This window comes from Carcharodon carcharias, chromosome 17, assembly GCF_017639515.1.
Source record: "Carcharodon carcharias isolate sCarCar2 chromosome 17, sCarCar2.pri, whole genome shotgun sequence".
Taxonomy (NCBI): domain Eukaryota; kingdom Metazoa; phylum Chordata; class Chondrichthyes; order Lamniformes; family Lamnidae; genus Carcharodon; species Carcharodon carcharias.
The window spans coordinates 118,144,489-118,161,560 of record NC_054483.1 but is presented as its reverse complement, the minus strand read 5'-3'; the positions used below and the strand labels follow the sequence as shown (position 1 = coordinate 118,161,560).

Genomic DNA, 17,072 nt, shown 5'->3' with positions numbered 1-17,072 from the left:
AGGACATGCAAGAAGCCAGAATTGGAGGAATGCACATTATAGATTGATCTCCGCCTCCTCAGACTTGTATTTTACTTCTTATGTAGTTCAACATTCTCATTCCTCTGTGGATTACTACTCTGCAACTGGTAGACATGTGAAGTATAAAGTGGAGAATCCCATGTCTTTCTCCACTTCATCTGTAGGTATTTTATCATTCATGTAGCATATGTTTCACCGTTTATTTATCATGTGCAGTACTTTACACTTCTCTGTATTAAATTTCAAAATACGATTTTATTGTCTGCATACAAACTTTGCCCATCTCATTGAGGTTTTGAAGCTGCCTTAGTTAACTCTACTTTGTATATCCTGGTATCCTCCACAAATCTGACTCTTGCTTGCACTTTCTGTGTATAGAGAATACTGAATGAAGATGTCACAATTAGGAAATTACAGGAGTATGCTAACTTAATTTTAATGGTTAATATACTGATTGCTATCATGTGCATTGTTTTTCAGATTGTATTAACAATTAATGTGCTAGAAACAATAAAGAACAGATGGTATCTTAGTTATATCCTTTGGAAGCAACTTAAGTAAATAGCAATCCATGGGGTTAAAAATCTGTAGGACTTGAATATTCAGTTTTCTTGTACTGGGAACACATTATAATCTTCATTCTGTACAAACTTAAAACCTCATACAAATCAGAGAATGCTTTCATTATTATCTCATAGCTTAGGGCCAAGGTTCAAAGTATCTTTTCGTATGTAGGCAAAGATTAAGACAATTTTTGGTGTCTTTATATATGTAGGTATTTAATTTTTCATAGAGCAAGTACGCTGCTATACAGAGTGCCATTTCTTATACATTCTTCCATAAGCAGATTCCAGATTTTGAAATGCTCCAAAGATTTAGATGCTTCACAGAATTTCAAAAATATAAGAAAGCAATGGAATTTGTCAGAATATAATTTACAAAGGACATTATATCACATAATTTGGGCCTAAATTGGAGAGTAAGGTTATTGGAAAATTGTCCCGTAAGATATAAATCATAAGATTTCTAAAATGGGATACTGTACTTCCACATCAAAAAATACTGTTTATTTGTGGATTTCACATTGATTTGCAACACATTTAAAAGCAATTTTGTTAAACATTTTCCACAGGACAATGTGTGTGTGTGTGGTTGTGTGCACGCACGCGCACACGTGTGTGTATATAGTGCTAACAAGGTGCAACAAGGTTAATTAACTCAATTTAAAGCAATGCATAGCTGCATAAATTATGCAGACAGGAGTCCTCCCCCCCACAAAAAAGTTACCAGAAGCACAAAGCTTGGAAAACTACTTCTTAAACAGTTAATAATAAAGGTTTAATTTTTTAAAACTAAAGTTTAACTACTTGTCTAATCTTTCCAGTACTTATTAGTGTTGCCGTTGTGTTGTTCCCTTTCAGAGATGCACTGCTGTAGCCCAATCTCATATCCTCAAACCTTCCAACTACTCCAATTCCCATTTATCAACATACAGTTTCAGAATCAAACTACCATTCACATTGCTAATTGGGATTCAGATCACTGACCCCCAATGCTAGTGGTTTAATTTATCTATTCTTTTTAATAACTCATGTAGTGGTTTTCTCAGTGTCCATAGAATTTACTTTTACAGATCTTTTTCTGACAATTACCATGAAAACATTAATTGTAAAGATATTAGTAACAGAAGTCTATTAATCTGGTAACCTATTAGCTTCAGTAAACAGGGGTGTATATATGGAGAAACAATCATTTAAATCTTTTATAGTTTTTATGCTTACAAAAATAGCATCCTTCAGTCATTCCCAAAACAAAAAAATTCAAATTAAAATACATTGTTCCCCCTCTCAACATCATCATTTTGTTCAGCAGAAGCACATGGCGTCCACACCACAGAAGTAGGAAGTGAAGAATACACAGCAAATTTGTGATCACAACTTAAAAGGTGCTGTTTGAAAACACCCATCATTAATCATCTCTCAGTCTTTCAACAAGATGAAAATCTTAACTGCACATTCCATTTTACATGAGAAACTGCTTTATAGCAAATGCATTACAAGTAACAATTCAAGAGAATATATAACGTAAATTATATATTCTGAAGGAGGTTCTCTTGATAATCAACATACTGTTCCTGATAGATTTTTTTTGTAAAAAACATGGGAGGTTGCAAAATACTGATTCAAAAAATCTGTGTAGTAATTAACGTTCTACAGAGTAAACTCGCTGAAAATGGGACAAAATATGGCCATCTATATTAGATACCAGTCTTAAATTGGGGATAGTTTATGCAACAGAGGACAAAGTGTCAATCAGCTCAAATCATTGGACCAAACCCCAAAGGGGTCAAGCCAAGTTAGCATGTTCCGTCTAGTAGCTAAAAAAATCAAGTGGCACAAGATATGGCCAAGATATGGACTCATGCCTACAATATAGAGGCTTTTTAAAAAATCACCAGGTGTCTCTGGGGTTAAAGATAGAGGTGGAGAGAGGGAAAAATGGGTCAATTAGAATAGTTTGGGACTCAGAAGATATGGGCACTGGTTTTGGTATTGTGTTCTAGCTTAATTTTCTAGATCATGCATCTAAAATGTTATTTTCATGCCTTTTTTTTCTTTTAACAACTCTACAAGTTGTGACAGTTCCAAAAAGAATCAACTGCTGCAATACCATTTATTTGTTATAATCTCAATCCTTCCCCCAACACTTAATCTCATTGCACACCCTGCCTTTCCCTTTTTGGTAGCATTATTTCTCCTTCATTTGGTTGCCTCATGTATTCACTTAGGATTTAAGTCACTAGTAAGTTATGTATCACCAAAAAGTGCAGTACAGCTTTTTTAAAAAAAACAAAAACGCTAACAAAAACATGACTCCAGTTTTGTATAATCTAGTCCATTAATATTAGAACTATGACATGCCTGGTATAACTCAGGTATACTAGAGTCAGGAATTCTTTATTCTGTCATTAGACCCTTATATTGCATGCTAGTAACATTTATTTTGTAGTATTAAAAATTTAAGATAAAGTTATCAGTAATGGATTAAATCATCTGTGTTTAATGTATAAAAGTTCCACATTTTGGTGGAAATAAGTATTGAGATGAGTTTATTTTAAAAAGATTAAAACTAAATTCCACAGTATAACCGTTCCAAGTCTAGGATTCACTAGAACGTGATTTAGTTTTGGCAAAAGGTTAATTACTAAACAAACTTGCAATAAAACGTTTTGATGTCAGATTAATAACCCCTAATAAATTTGGCCTTTCCTTCTATTCTAGGTCAGTGCACAGTTAACTGATGTTTAGCACATTTAGCTGAGGAACATGTCAATATCAAACATTTAAAATTGACATATCTGACTAACATTTTAGTTGTGCAACACTCCTGAAGATCCATCATTACGCTTCCACTTTTTCCTTCTTCTTGTTCTTTTTCAGGAATGATGGTGTGCGGAATTTCTTTTTCTTCTTTGAGGGGGATTTAGAAGGAGACCCCTCAGGTGAAAGCGTATCGCTGGCATTCAAATCTATCTTTTCTGTTGTCTTGATGGTAATTTCCACACTCTCTACAGTGCTGGTCGTTAACTGGCTGATACGTTTTGTCACATCTTCCGCTAAAGCTTGTCCATCTTCCTTTCCTCCATTCACCACCACTGTTGGCATAGTGTTTTCTGAGGCAGAATGATTATGAATACAAAAAAGTTAAGCTATCAATTATGAAAGTGTCTTAAATGAGTTTCTATTTTAATTTTTATCCATTTATTCATGGGATATGGGTGTCACTAGCAAAGCCAGCAATTATTGCCCATTCACACATGAATGTGGTGGTGGGCCACCTTCTTGACAACTGAATGACTTGCTACGCCATTTCAGAGGGCAGTTAAGAGGCAACCACATAAAATGGTTACAGCATAGGAGGGGGCCAGTCAGTCCATCAAGTCTGTGCAAGCTCTCTGAATGAGCAATTTAGTTAATCCCACTTCCCTGGCCTTTTCCCCTGCAACTTTTTTTTCTTTCAAGTGCTTATCCAATTCCCTTATGAATGGCATGATTGAATCTGCCACCACCACTGCATCCCAGATTGTAACCACTTGCTGCATAAAAAGTTCTTTCTCATGTCACCTTTTTGGTCCTTTTGGCAATCGCTAAATTTGTGTCCTCTTGTTCTCCACCCTTCCATCAATGATAACAGTTTCTCCCAATCCAGACCCATCATGATTTGAATGCCTCTGTGAAATCTCCTCATTACCTCTCTGTCCTAAGAACATCCAAACTTCCCTCATCACTGGAAATATTCTTGTGAATCTTTTCTGCAGCCTCTCTGAAGCCTTCACATCCTAAAGTGCAATGCCCAGTCATGGACAGTCCGGTTGAAGCTGAACCTTTAACTTGCTTGCTTTTGTATTCTATGCCTCTATAAAGCTCAAGGTCCCATACACCTCTTTAACCACTTTTTTTCAGTCTGCCTTACACCCTTCAATGATTTGTGCACTTATTTCCCCAGGTTTCTTTGATTCTGCCTCTCACTACTCCCATCAAAATGTATCATTTCACACTCTTATATGTTAAATTATATCTGCCACGTCTGCCCATTGCACCTGTCTGTATATGATTTGCTCTGGGCCTGGAATCACATATAGATCAGACCAGATAAGGATGATACATTTCCTTCCCTAAGGCACATTTGTGAACCAAATGTTTCTTTCCCCCCAACAATCTGGAATTTACATGACTACCATTACTGATATACTACTTTTTTTCCCCCTTCCAGAGTTATTTAACTGATTTAAAATCTGACTGCTGCTACTGAGAGGTTTGAATTCATATCTACAGATTATTACTAGATACTAGATTACTAATCCCATAACATAACGCTACCTTTTCCTTTCCATTCACTTTTACATATTCAAAGTAGTATGAGAATGCTGTTCATGGTTTACTAGAATGATCAAAACTTTGTGACTACAAGAGGAAGGGGAAATTATTTGGTGTATGGTTGTCAGGAGGATTGCGCTAGAAGGCGTATTAAAACAGAAAACCCAATTTCTTTACCCAGGTTAAGTTGTCTAACCTTAGTAAATTAGTATAACTTCTATATTGGAAATAGTCTAAATGATAAAATAAATTAAAGAATGTAATGAAGACAATTTATTGCCGAAATGGAAATAAAGCTAAAGCCAAATAGCATGCCTCGAGTGTATGATGCTCACCATCTGAGGTTGGATCAATTCTGGGGGAGAGGAATGAACTCTCATAGGGAATAACTGAGTTTCATACTTTCTGTAGTTGTTTATATTGTTTTTGAATTGCATCTACTGCACCGTTAAATATAAATTATGCATACCAATGCTTGAAAATTTTTGCCTCATTATTTAATGAACTCAATGCACTAGTATTGCATTACATGGAGATAGGGCAGAGTACCAATACTGCCAGTGGCAAGTTCAAGAAAATTAGACTAATCTTCAGCTTAACGTAAGAATACTGTACATGTTATATTCTAATGCTTTCTCTGAGAAAGATGCAATAATAATGGAAACAAACTTGTAGAAGGTAGAGACACACATGAATGCCACCAGGCAATGCAAATGACTAATGAGCTCCAGTTAAAGTGTCGCACCTTCTAATTTTGCTGGTATGGCTTGTGGGGATTGAGGTGGTGATAACGCAGAACCATCAGCTGATGTTACTTCCTGTTCAGTATCTGTGAAGAAGAGTTAGTTTTTCTTCATTTTAATGGTGTTAAAGTACTACATGCAGTGCAAAGATTTCATGCTTTTTTTTTAAGTACAAACTAAACATACTTTGTTTACAAAATGAATGCAAAGCATAAAGCCAGCAATGTAAACATTTATTGTGGTAAAGTTAATTTTGCTTTTTTGTTTCGTGGAATACCAAATGCTGGAGTCTATGGAGAATGCAGCTAAAAGCAGCATTAGTTTCATAAGTGAACCTGAATAGGATAACAAGTTAATCTAAAAGGAAGTGGGTTACGTTGTCCAACGGAAAATTTTGCAATAAACTACATCCTGTTTCTTCATTCATACCTCACACCCTACATGATTAAGTTAAAGTTTTAATACAAAATTAATTAAAATATTCTTCAGTCCTGATGATGGGTGACTTACGCCAGGTATGGTTCCATGGGAGTTGGCAGCCTTGTGATACTATGCTCATGTGTTAGTCTAAATAGTAGTGAAAAGTAGTATTGGACTATGACGAGGAGAGGGAAGTTGGGGTGCACATAAACCAAACTGTAATCTGTCCTCTCTCAATCTCCAGTGATAAGGATAGCAATTAAGAATAATCTACTTTTTTCATTTCTCTGGTCAACACACACACACACACACACACACACACAAGCCAACTGTTGTATTTCTTTTGCTCCTCCAGCTTAGAGTAGGTAATTCAGTAAATATCATGGATCTGGGCCATCAGGAGAATCATTAATTCTTTGCATTGTTTTGGTATCTTTTAAGTCTGGTAGTAACATTCATTAGGACAGCTGGTATGCAACACTGTATAGAATGCTCCTCCAAATTGTTTTATTGCTAAGATGGTAGTTAGAAAGTAGTAACAGTTGAAAGCCAAAATGGAAATAAGGAAAATACAAACATTTACAATACTGCGACATAAAGGGAACATAAGCTCAGACTGGTTGTTGAGTCAATTTCTAGTATGAAACAAGCATGCATTTTTTTGCAGTAATGAAAATTCCTCTAAATAAGAATTGTTTCTACATTTTCTCAAACCACACAATCATAGTAGCCTCCAGGAATATTTTACCTAATAAGATATTGCAGCCCTTAACTTGATTTCAGTCTCCTGTCAAACAGCAGAGAAACCCCTTGGAAAGTTTTGACCACCATAATGACAGTGATAACAATATGAATTTCAATGGCATAACACATGGGGAAGTGGGGGGTGCAGGAGGGCAGTGGCCAGTGTGGAATCTGCAGTAGACTACATCTTAAAGTGAAAGTAAGTAGACGCACATTTCAGATTGCACACATTTATGGGTTCCGAAGGGCATTCAAGATTAGGACATTAGCCAACTCTGAATGCATTTAGAGATTTGGCAGTGCTCAACATAGTAAGTGAGCTACATAAATTTGAGACCATAAAACTATAAGTGCCAATATTCCCCATGTCATCCATTATCATCTCTTGCAAGAAATATCCATGCATTTCCTCCCAAATGTAATATGGTAGTTAGTTATATAAACAAAATTTACAAGGATCATTAAACTGCTTTCCCTACAGAATGGTCTTGTGAAGATATGGACAACTTTAAATAGCTTGTGATCAAGATCACCTTTTGGGTAAAATAGTAATTTTCAAATGCTAACAATTAAAAATAGATAACAGTAATTGAGTTAGCAGCCATCTCCAACTGTTCAGGATATTTTGATTCAATTTTACAGGCTACCAATTCTTTTACGTTACTGCTGCCAATTATCTTTTATGCCCTTCACCATTCCTTTAGAATGTTTTTTTAAATGTTAAAGACTCTTTTGGAAGCTTATCCTCCAGCTGATCATTTGTTACACTCCCAGCAGTATACACAACCAGTGTTAATGCGGAAGGAAATTATGATAAACAACTGAACTAGAGATTTGACCTACCAACGAGGAGCAAATAAGTGCCAATGCACACCATAATTAAAGAAGAGCATTAAAATCTATGTTTAGAAGTTTGCCATTAAGCATTTTGTTTATATTACAAGACTTCATTATAATAAAAAAATGTTTTTCCATGTCTTTAATGTCTATCTAAAGGATATCATCCATACCTGTTAAAACTTTTATGTAACATTGTTCAAAATTATGGACAGTTAACGATAGAGGAGAAGGAGGATAAGAGAGCTCATTATTATAGTGCCTTTCACACTCACAACGGCGCAAAGCCCTTCAGGATAAATGAATTATTTTCAAAAGTATAGTCACTTTTGTTACATCAAGAACCAGTACAGCCCAATTGTGTACAGCACGTTCCCAGAAATTAAACAAATGTTAATTTATTTTGCTGATGTCGGTTTAGATACAAATAATGGCCAGGGGCTAGCAGAAAAACTCCATTCTTGTTCAAATACTGCCATGGGAGCTTTTAAGTCTATGCATGGTGAACTAAATACATGATTGCTCAAATACATTCTAAAATCTGGTAACAGGGGCGTAGTTCCCACTTCCCAAAAAATAATTTTAAAAACATTTTGGTGCCGGGGGTGTAATATCAGATATTCCACTCATAAGAGAAAGTGAGGGAAGAAGATTATCCCCATGTCATCTTACCCTCCACTTAAAAACAGTTATAGAATGAGCCTCTGGGAGCTTAGGTCTCAACTCAAGAATGCAGGTGGACCTGAAAAATGAGAAAATACCACACAACCTCCCAATCATAGGCTCTTTAATTCAGATCCTGATTTTAAACAAGGGGATTGGTGTGTAAACCACATTAACTTCCAATATCGTTAGGTGGACAGAGCATCAGCAACTTTAACACATTCCTAATTGATGTTGGAATACAAGTGAGGGGAAACATTGCAAGCAATAGAATTCAAGGAGGGGGAGCCTGCCATTGGGGACATAGATGTCCTTTTGTACATCTGGAGTTTCAATACTCCAGCATTTCATAGGTTAGGATCCAACTGAAGTGCTAAATAAACCAGGAAAACAAATATTAATAAATGAAAAGACAGTCTACATGGGGGCATTAAGATTTGTTAACCACAAGAGGTCACTGTTTCCAATTTATCCTAATACAACTTATTTCCTTCCCCATACTCAATACAGAAATTTTGAAGTTTTTGCATATTATCCTGACAAATTTCTGGATGTAATCAAGTCCTTCATATCAAAAATATAATTTATTTTACCATCCAATCCTTGTTGCTTCCGTTCAATTATTTTTTTGTATTCCTCCAATTCGCACTCATTTAAGTAACTGAATGGGTTAGGTGGACCTGGTGGCAACTGGTCTTCCATTCCTTCGATTTCCAACTGTGTGGGCTGGGAAGTAAATAAATTTACATAAATAATTTTAGGTTTCAGTAGTGGTGGAAGATTTTAACTTTATCACACGATTCTCAGAAAATTCTGAGCATCTTCTTACAGTTTGATGTAAGCTTTCTAATATATGACCAATGATAGTAAACTGTCACCTGCACAAAGATACAATCAGGTCCTTTCTCTGTGAGGAAAACGGAGAGGTATTACTTTAACTGAGCTAATTATTACCAAAATAACCTAGGGGCATCTTAACAGCAATGACACTGAAGTGCTAAACCAAGTTCAAATTCCAGTGTTCAAATCACCTACATAAGGTATTTTGGTTCCCTTGGCTAGGTTTTAGCTGAATCATTTTCAAAAGGAAGAGATCCTTTCCCCTTTCACTCAAGCATATCTCAATAGATTGCCAAAAAACTGATTTTTTATAGCATCATGCAGAGGGCTAACTCAAGTATGGTGAGATCAAAGAATTTGATTTAGACAGAATAAAATGTTTATAATAATTTGCACTGTAAACCATCCAGACGGTATGCTAATTAAATCCTTTTCTGTTTCCACATTCATCATGTTTTTGGTTCAGTACTTCATTAGAAATTCATAGAACCATAGAATTTTATAGCACAGGAGTTGATTTGGCACATAGTGGCTATGCCAGCTATTACTGGAACAATCCAAAATAAATCCTACCGTTGTTCTCTCTCACAACCTCCTCCCATACTGTATCTTGTTCTGTTTCAAAGATTGATATATTGATACAATTTTCTTTAAATATGCAATGACCACGACCTCAACTTCTTTCTGTTCTAAGAGCCTTGTATGTAGACAATTTTCTCCCAGCCACTTTCCTCATTGATGATTTTAATTTGATGAGGTGTCATCGACTCTCCATAAGAAATTCTTTCCATAGTCACCATCAAAACCCTTCATAATTCCATAATCATTCATTAAATATTCTCTTCACATTGTCTGTTCAAATGAAAATAGTCCTAATGTCTCAAGCCTTTCCTCATGACTATAGTTTTTCAATCCCTGGCATTGTCATGGTGTGTCAATGTTGGGTATTTTCTATTCGCTTTTGATAAGGTCCCGCATGGGAGACTGATAATGAAGGTAAGAGCCCATGGGATCCAAGGCAATTTGGCAAATTGGATCCAGAATTGGCTGAGTGGCAGGAAGCAGAGGGGTGTTTTTGTGATTGGATGCCTGTGTCCAGTGGGGTTCCACAGGGATTGATGTTGGGTCCCTTGCTGTTTGTGGTATATATAAACAATTTAGACTTGAATGTAGGAGGGTTGATCAGTAAGTTTGTGGATGACACGAAAATTGGTGGGGTGAAAAAAAGTGAGGAGGATAGCCTTAGATTACAGGAGGATATAGACGGGCTGATCAGTGGCAAAGGGAATTTAATCTGGCTAAGTGTGAAGTGATGCGCTTGGGCAGGACAAACAAGGCATGGGAATACATGAACGCCAGGACCCTGGGAAGTACCAAGGATCAAAGTGTGCATGTCCACTGGTTCCTTAAGGTAGCAGGACAGGTAGATAAATTGGTTAAAAAGGCATATGGGATACTTGCCTTTATTAGCCGAGGCATAGAATATAAAAACAGGGAGATTATGCTGGAACTGTATAAAACCCTGGTTAGGCCACAGCTAGAGTATTGCGTGCAGTTCTGGAATCTGCATTATAGGAAGGATGTGATTGCACTAGAGAGAGTGCAGAGGAGATTTACCAGGATGTTGCCTGGCCTGGAGAGTTTCAGTTATAAGAGATTGGATAGACTGGGGTTATTTTCCCTGGAGCAGAGGAGATTGAGGGGGGCCATGATTGAGGTGTATAAAAGGGGCATAGATAGGGTAGACAGGAAGGAACTTTTCCCCTTAGTGGAGGGATCAATATCCAGGGGGCATAGATTTAAGGTAAGGGGCTGCAGGTTTAGAGCAGATGTGAGGAAAAATTTTTTCATCCAGAGGGTGGTCGGAATCTGGCATCCACTGCCTGAAAGGGTGGTAGAGGCAGTTGGGGCCGATTAGGTACCAAAAAAGGATTTATGCATGGGACAGGAAGCATGGCTGAGGTGTTAAATGAATACTTTGCATCTGTCTTTACTAAGGAAGCAGGTCATGGTGACAGAGGAGGAAACTCTGTCATTAGAAGGGTTCAAATTGATAAGGGAGGAGGTATTGGATAAACTGTCAGTACTTAAAGTTGACACAGCATTAGGACTGGATGAGATGCATTCAAGGATAATAAAGGAAGTGAGAGTGGAAATTGCAGGGGCACTGGCCATAATCTTTCAGTCTTCATAACATTTAAGAAGTATATGGACGTGCACTTGTGATGCCATGGCATACAAGGCTATGGGCCGAATGCTGGAAAATGGGATTAGAATACTTAGGTACTCGTTTGACCGGTGCAGACTCGATGGGCCGAAGGGCCTTTTTCTGTGCTGTAGATCTCTACGACTATGACTAACAGTTAACTGCCAAGCTTTCAAATTCAAACCAGGCAAGTCGACTCTGATTGGTAAAGGCATTGACATGGGGAATGAACCGGAGAATGAACCAGGGAATGGCTGTCCCCAAATTTCTGTTTAGTTGAAAAAGATGTGTGGACATGTACTTTTTGTTTGCAAAGGACAGGGCCCCAATGTGTTTTCAAACAAAAAGAACATGTCCACGCACTGCACCTTTATTAACTAAACAGAAGTTTGGGGGGGGGAGAACATCCATTTCCTGGTTCGTGCCCCATGGCAACGCCTCTACAAATCAGAGTCCACTTGCCAACCAATCAACACCCTCTTCACATGAAGTATAAATTGCTGTTCCCGTTGAATTTGGCATTCTTGCGTTTGTCCTGTTGAGTGCATAACAAAAAACTTCAACAGCATGTCTTTTTTTATATAGCAATATATACTTGCCACTTATCTGCCCTTTCTACATAAACTGTGCATCTTTCTGAATTCCTTTACAATTCTCCTTGCTGTTTGCTGCTTTCTCAACTTTGTCATCAAATTTTCAAGATTATGCTCTGTGTCCAAGTCCAAATCATCCATATATACATCAAGAAGAAATGTGAATTCAACAATGACTTCTGGGGCACACCACTTCATCCAGTCAGTTCTTCAAAAAAACTATCAAATTTGTTAAAGACTTAACTTTAACAAATACGTTTATCCCTGATTGACCTCTGGATTTTCAAATGGAAAATCACGAACATTATGCCCTTGTTCAAAAAAGGTTGTAAGGATAAGCCCAGCAATTATAGACCAGTCAGTTTAACTTCAATGGGAAGCTTCTAGAAACAATTATTTGGGATAGAATTAATAGTCACGTGGAAAAATGTGGGTTGATTAAGAAGAGCCATCATGGATTTCTTAAGGGAAAATAGTATTTAACTAACTTGGAGTTTTTTGAAGAGGTAACAGAGATGGTCAATGAGGGTAATGTTGTTGTGGTGTAGATGGACTTCTGAAAGGCATTCTATGTAGTGCCACACAACAGACTTGAAATGTTATAGCTCATGGAATAAAAGGGACAGTAGCAACGTGGATATAAAATTGGCCAAGTAATAGGAAACAGTGAGTAATTGTTAATGGATATTTTTCAGGCTGGAGGAAGGTTTGTAGTGGAGTTCCACAGGGGTCTGTATTGGAACCCTTGCTTTTCCTTATATTAATGATCTAGATCTTGGTGTGCAGCAGACAATTTCAAAGTTTGCGGAAGATACAAAACTTGGAAGCATTGTAAACTGAGAGGTGGACAGTGTAGAACTTCAAAATGACATAGACAAGTCATTGGAGTGGGCAGATAGTTGGCAGATGAAGCTCAATGCAGAGAAGTGTGAGGTGATACATTTTGGTAGGAAGAACACGGAGAGACAAAATGAAATAAGGGGTACAACTGTAAAGGGCGTGCAGGAGCAGAGGGACCTGGGTGTATATGCACATAAATCATTAAAGGTGGAGAGAGCAGTTGATAAAGCATACAGTATCCATGGCTTTATTAATAGGGGAATAGAATACAAGAGCAAGGAGGTTATGCTGAACTTGTATAAGACATTAGTTAGACCAATTATGAAGATAGATTGGAGAAGTTGGGACTGCTCTCCTTGGACAGGAGAAGGCTAAGAGGTGATTTGATAAAAGTGTTCAAACTCATGAGGGGTCTAGACAGAGTAGATAAAACTTCCTGCTTGTAAAAGGATCGAGAACGAGATGGCACAGATTTAAAGTGATTTGCGAAAGAAGCAAATGATTTTTCACACAGTGAGTGGTTCGGGTCTGGAATGCACTGCCTGGAAGTGTGGTGGAGACAGGTTCAATTCAAGGCATTCAGGAGGGCATTAGATGATATTTAAATAGAAACAATGTGCAGAATTATGGGGAAAAGGCAGGAGAATGGTACTGAGTCATAATGCTCATTCGGAGAGCTGGTGCAGACATGATGGGCTGAACAGCGGCTTCCTGCACCATAACAATTCTGTGATTCTGAACATTGATAATGCAGTTAAAAGAATCCATTTACAATAACAGTCCCCACGACTTACAGCAGTTGCATTCCTGTGAATGTGATTTGCTGCTCTGCATGGCAGAAGGGGTAATCTTAGAAGATTAAAATTAATTTCATCTACAGCTTCCAGAGAGGACAGTTAATATTCATGCTGCGCATGTGATAAAAGTGGCAGAAACAACAATAAAATTGCTGAAAACACAGGAGGTACCTGAATGATAACAATTGGTCTTGGGTTTCAGGTGATTATACGCTTGGACATCACTAACATTGTTAACAAAATGGATTGATTCAATAAGTGATTTAATCTGTTTCATATAAATTGTAGGTACAATTCACTGTAAGAGTTCCCTCTCTAGTCACCTGGTAGTATAGAACTTGACTATTGCAGAAAAAAAGAGACATGCTGTTGAAGCTTTTCATCTTGCACCCATCAGGACAGATGCAAGAATGCCAAATTTCAAAGGGAACAACAATTTATACTGCTGATAAGAGGTCCTGATTAGTTGGCAAATAGGTTGTGGTCAAGACGTTGCCATGGGGAATACACCACAGAGCCATTGTCTCCCCCGTTTGCATTGGTAGAGTACTGACCATACTCAATGAACCTGTGCTTGCAAAACTCAGAATATAATGTCTAATGTTAGGTGTGATTCTGCGATTGGGCAGCATTTGCTGAACAATCCTGAGCATGCTAAGAATTACATTAACAACCAATTTAAGATTATCAGTCATGCTTGTAATGTACCTCACTTATGCTTGCTAGTAGCTACATATATTTATATGCAGGGGTCTGTCCTCTGCAGGCAAAAGGAACATGTCCAGACATTGCATCTCTTTTGAATAAAGAGAAGCATGGGGGTAATGGCTCCTTGGTGCATATGCCATGGCAACGTCTCAACCAATCAGGTGACTTGCCAACCAATCAGCATCCCTTTTCTCATGCATTATAAGTTGCTGTTCCCTTTGAAATTTGGCATTCTTAAGTCTGTCCTGATGAGTGCAAGATTAAAAGTTTCAAAAGCATGTTTCTCTTTTCAGCAATACACAAGTTCTCTTTGCATTAGTCAGTCTGCACAAAATAAAAATTGAGCATTTAAGATGCCAAAACTGACAATTTTGACATTGGCTTTAATGCAAATTAATTTACCACTTTCTGGCAGATATAAGTGATTCTTCATTTTAAACATGGATGTTTTAACTGGTGAGAACTATAGCTATTTGTATTAACAGAAAAATCATGAATTGAAGGACAAATTGAAATATATAATACAACTATACCGGAGTAGTTTTCTTCTCTACAACAATACCAGCCAGCAATTGTGACTGTGGCCCCGCAGTCTTCATGTCATATCGATTCTGCTCACGAATCTGGAACAAAAATAATTAGTCAATCCTTGGTTCAGACATGCTGTATATGTCAGGATACATAACACTGTAAATATTAAACATCTTTGACCTGATCAATGAGTTTTGTGTGATCCTTTTACCTACAATTAAAGCCATGGGCAGATTGGTGAGATGATATTATCCTGAAAAGTTCAAACGGTTTTGGAAGAACTTTTCATAACAAATACATGAAATTGCACAAACAGCAAACTGTGCACATTATATATTTATGATCCAATTCTAAATTATTTACAAATGGAGTCCATAAATACAATGACTATTACTTAATATAATACACATCATAAAGAATAAAAACATTGAAGGAACATTTTTTTTAATATTCCCCAACCTCAGTCTGCACCGTGCATGTAGCTAAGTCACTTAAGATCAAGTTTCTAGACATTGTAGATTTTTGTTGTCCCATTTGGCAGTCTCCAGTGAGGCAATCCAGAAGCTTGGTTTCTGTACCAGGTAACTTTGGAAGCAGTAAGAGTACTTTAATTGGAAGTATCTTCCCTTAATGATTTTTTTGTTATGTTTACGAAAATGTTTTAAAATTTATTGGAAATTTTCACTCTTACCCTCATATGGAATCAGATATAGCAATTCAGTAGCCACTAGTGCGAGAGGACCACCCTGGGATAGCCAGTCAGCAGCACCTGGAGGACAGTGCGATAAGATGACCCCGAGCTAGGCAGTCAGCAGCACCCGGAGGAGGGTGCGAGAGGAGGACCCTGAGCCAGGCAGTCAGCAGCACCCGGAGGAGAGTGCGAGAGGAGGACCCTGAGCTAGGCAGTCAGCAGCATCCGGAGGAGAGTGCGAGAGGAGGACCTAAAGAGCAGGAGTTTACCTGTGAGGGAGCGGAGCGGCTGTATAAAGAGTGGGAACGGAGTTTACCTGTGAGGGAGCCGCTTCTCACCCAAACACTTGGTGGTGCTAGAATTTGAAAGGAGTGACGTCAGGACAAGGGAAAGAGCTGATTTATAGGTAAATGTTTTTTTCTACTTTAAAGCAACATTACAGAAGGTAAGAGTCTCAGTATTTTTTTTTAAGAAAAACTAAATAGTTTTCTACTTGGTTTAGATTTAAGGAAATACTTTTAATTAAAACAAACAACAAGTATGGCAAGGGAGCTCAATCCTGTTGTTGTACAGCCTGCAGCATGTGGGAATTCTTAGACACTCCTTGCAGTTTGGATGATCAGATGTGCAGGAAGTGCCACCAGCTTGAGCAATGGGTTTCGGAGTTTGAGCGTCAGCTGGAGACACGGCAGTGCATCCACGGGGCTGAGGGTTACGTGGATAGCATGTTTTTAAGATGTGGTCACTCCACAGCTGAAGGAAGTGCAGTCAGAGAGGGAATGTGGGTGACAACCTGTCAGAAGGACGGAGGCAGGCAGGTGGTCAAGAAAGCCCCAGAGTGCATCTCACTCAAGAACCGTTTTTGTTGGAAAACGCTGAGGGTGAAGGCTCCTCTGGAGAGTGCAGCTAGAGCCAAGCTCACGGCACTGTGGGTGGTTCAGCTGCACAAGCGGGGGAGGAGTAAGAGTGCAAGAGCAATAGTGGTAGGAGACTCAATAGTGAGGGGAGCAGACAGGTGCTTCTGCAGCCATAGACATGACTCCAGGATGATGTGTTGCCTCTCTGGTGCCAGGGTCAAAGATGTCACAAAACAGCTGCAAGGCATTCTGAAGGGGGATGGCGAACTGTTAGAGGTCGTGGTTCACATTGGTACCAATGACATGGGTAGAAAGAAGGATGAGGTCCTGCAACAAGAATTTAGGGAGCTAGGTAGCAGATTAAAAAGCAGGACCTCAAAAGGTTGTAATCTCTGGATTACTCCCTGTGCCACGTGCAAGTGAGTATAGGAATAGGAGGATAGAGAGGATGAATACGTGGCTGAAGAGATGGTGCAAGAGCCGGGATTTAGTTTTCTGTATCACTGGATCTGTTTCTGGTGAAAGTGGGGCCTGGATAAGTCTTCAGGTACAACCATACCTGAACCGGAACAGGACCAACATCCTTGCGGGGAGCTTTGCTTGTGCTATTGGGGGGTGGGGATTTAAACTAATTTGGTAGGGGGATGGGATATAGAGTGGAGTTACAGTAGGGGGTGATGCACAGCCAAATACAGAGGAGAAAC

The 17,072-nt window shown here is 38.3% G+C and overlaps 1 protein-coding gene across 8 annotated transcripts in view; it reads right to left on the bottom strand.

Annotated features, from left to right (window-relative positions):
- Positions 1-779: 779 nt before the first annotated feature.
- The window catches only part of add3a (adducin 3 (gamma) a), a 318,245-nt gene continuing 301,952 nt past the window's right edge, over positions 780-17,072 (bottom strand). For 6 of the 8 annotated variants that reach the window (XM_041210398.1, XM_041210396.1, XM_041210397.1 and 3 more), the window contains 4 exons: positions 14,823-14,912; positions 8,899-9,031; positions 5,644-5,727; positions 780-3,694 (listed from right to left, as the gene is read on the bottom strand). In XM_041210398.1, the coding sequence (XP_041066332.1) occupies positions 3,423-3,694; positions 5,644-5,727; positions 8,899-9,031; positions 14,823-14,912 (579 nt within the window). In that variant the 3' untranslated portion in view covers positions 780-3,422. Of the gene's footprint in view, positions 3,695-5,643; positions 5,728-8,898; positions 9,032-14,816; positions 14,913-17,072 lie in introns of those variants that run through there. The other 2 variants (XM_041210400.1, XM_041210401.1) reach the window with 2 other exon arrangements.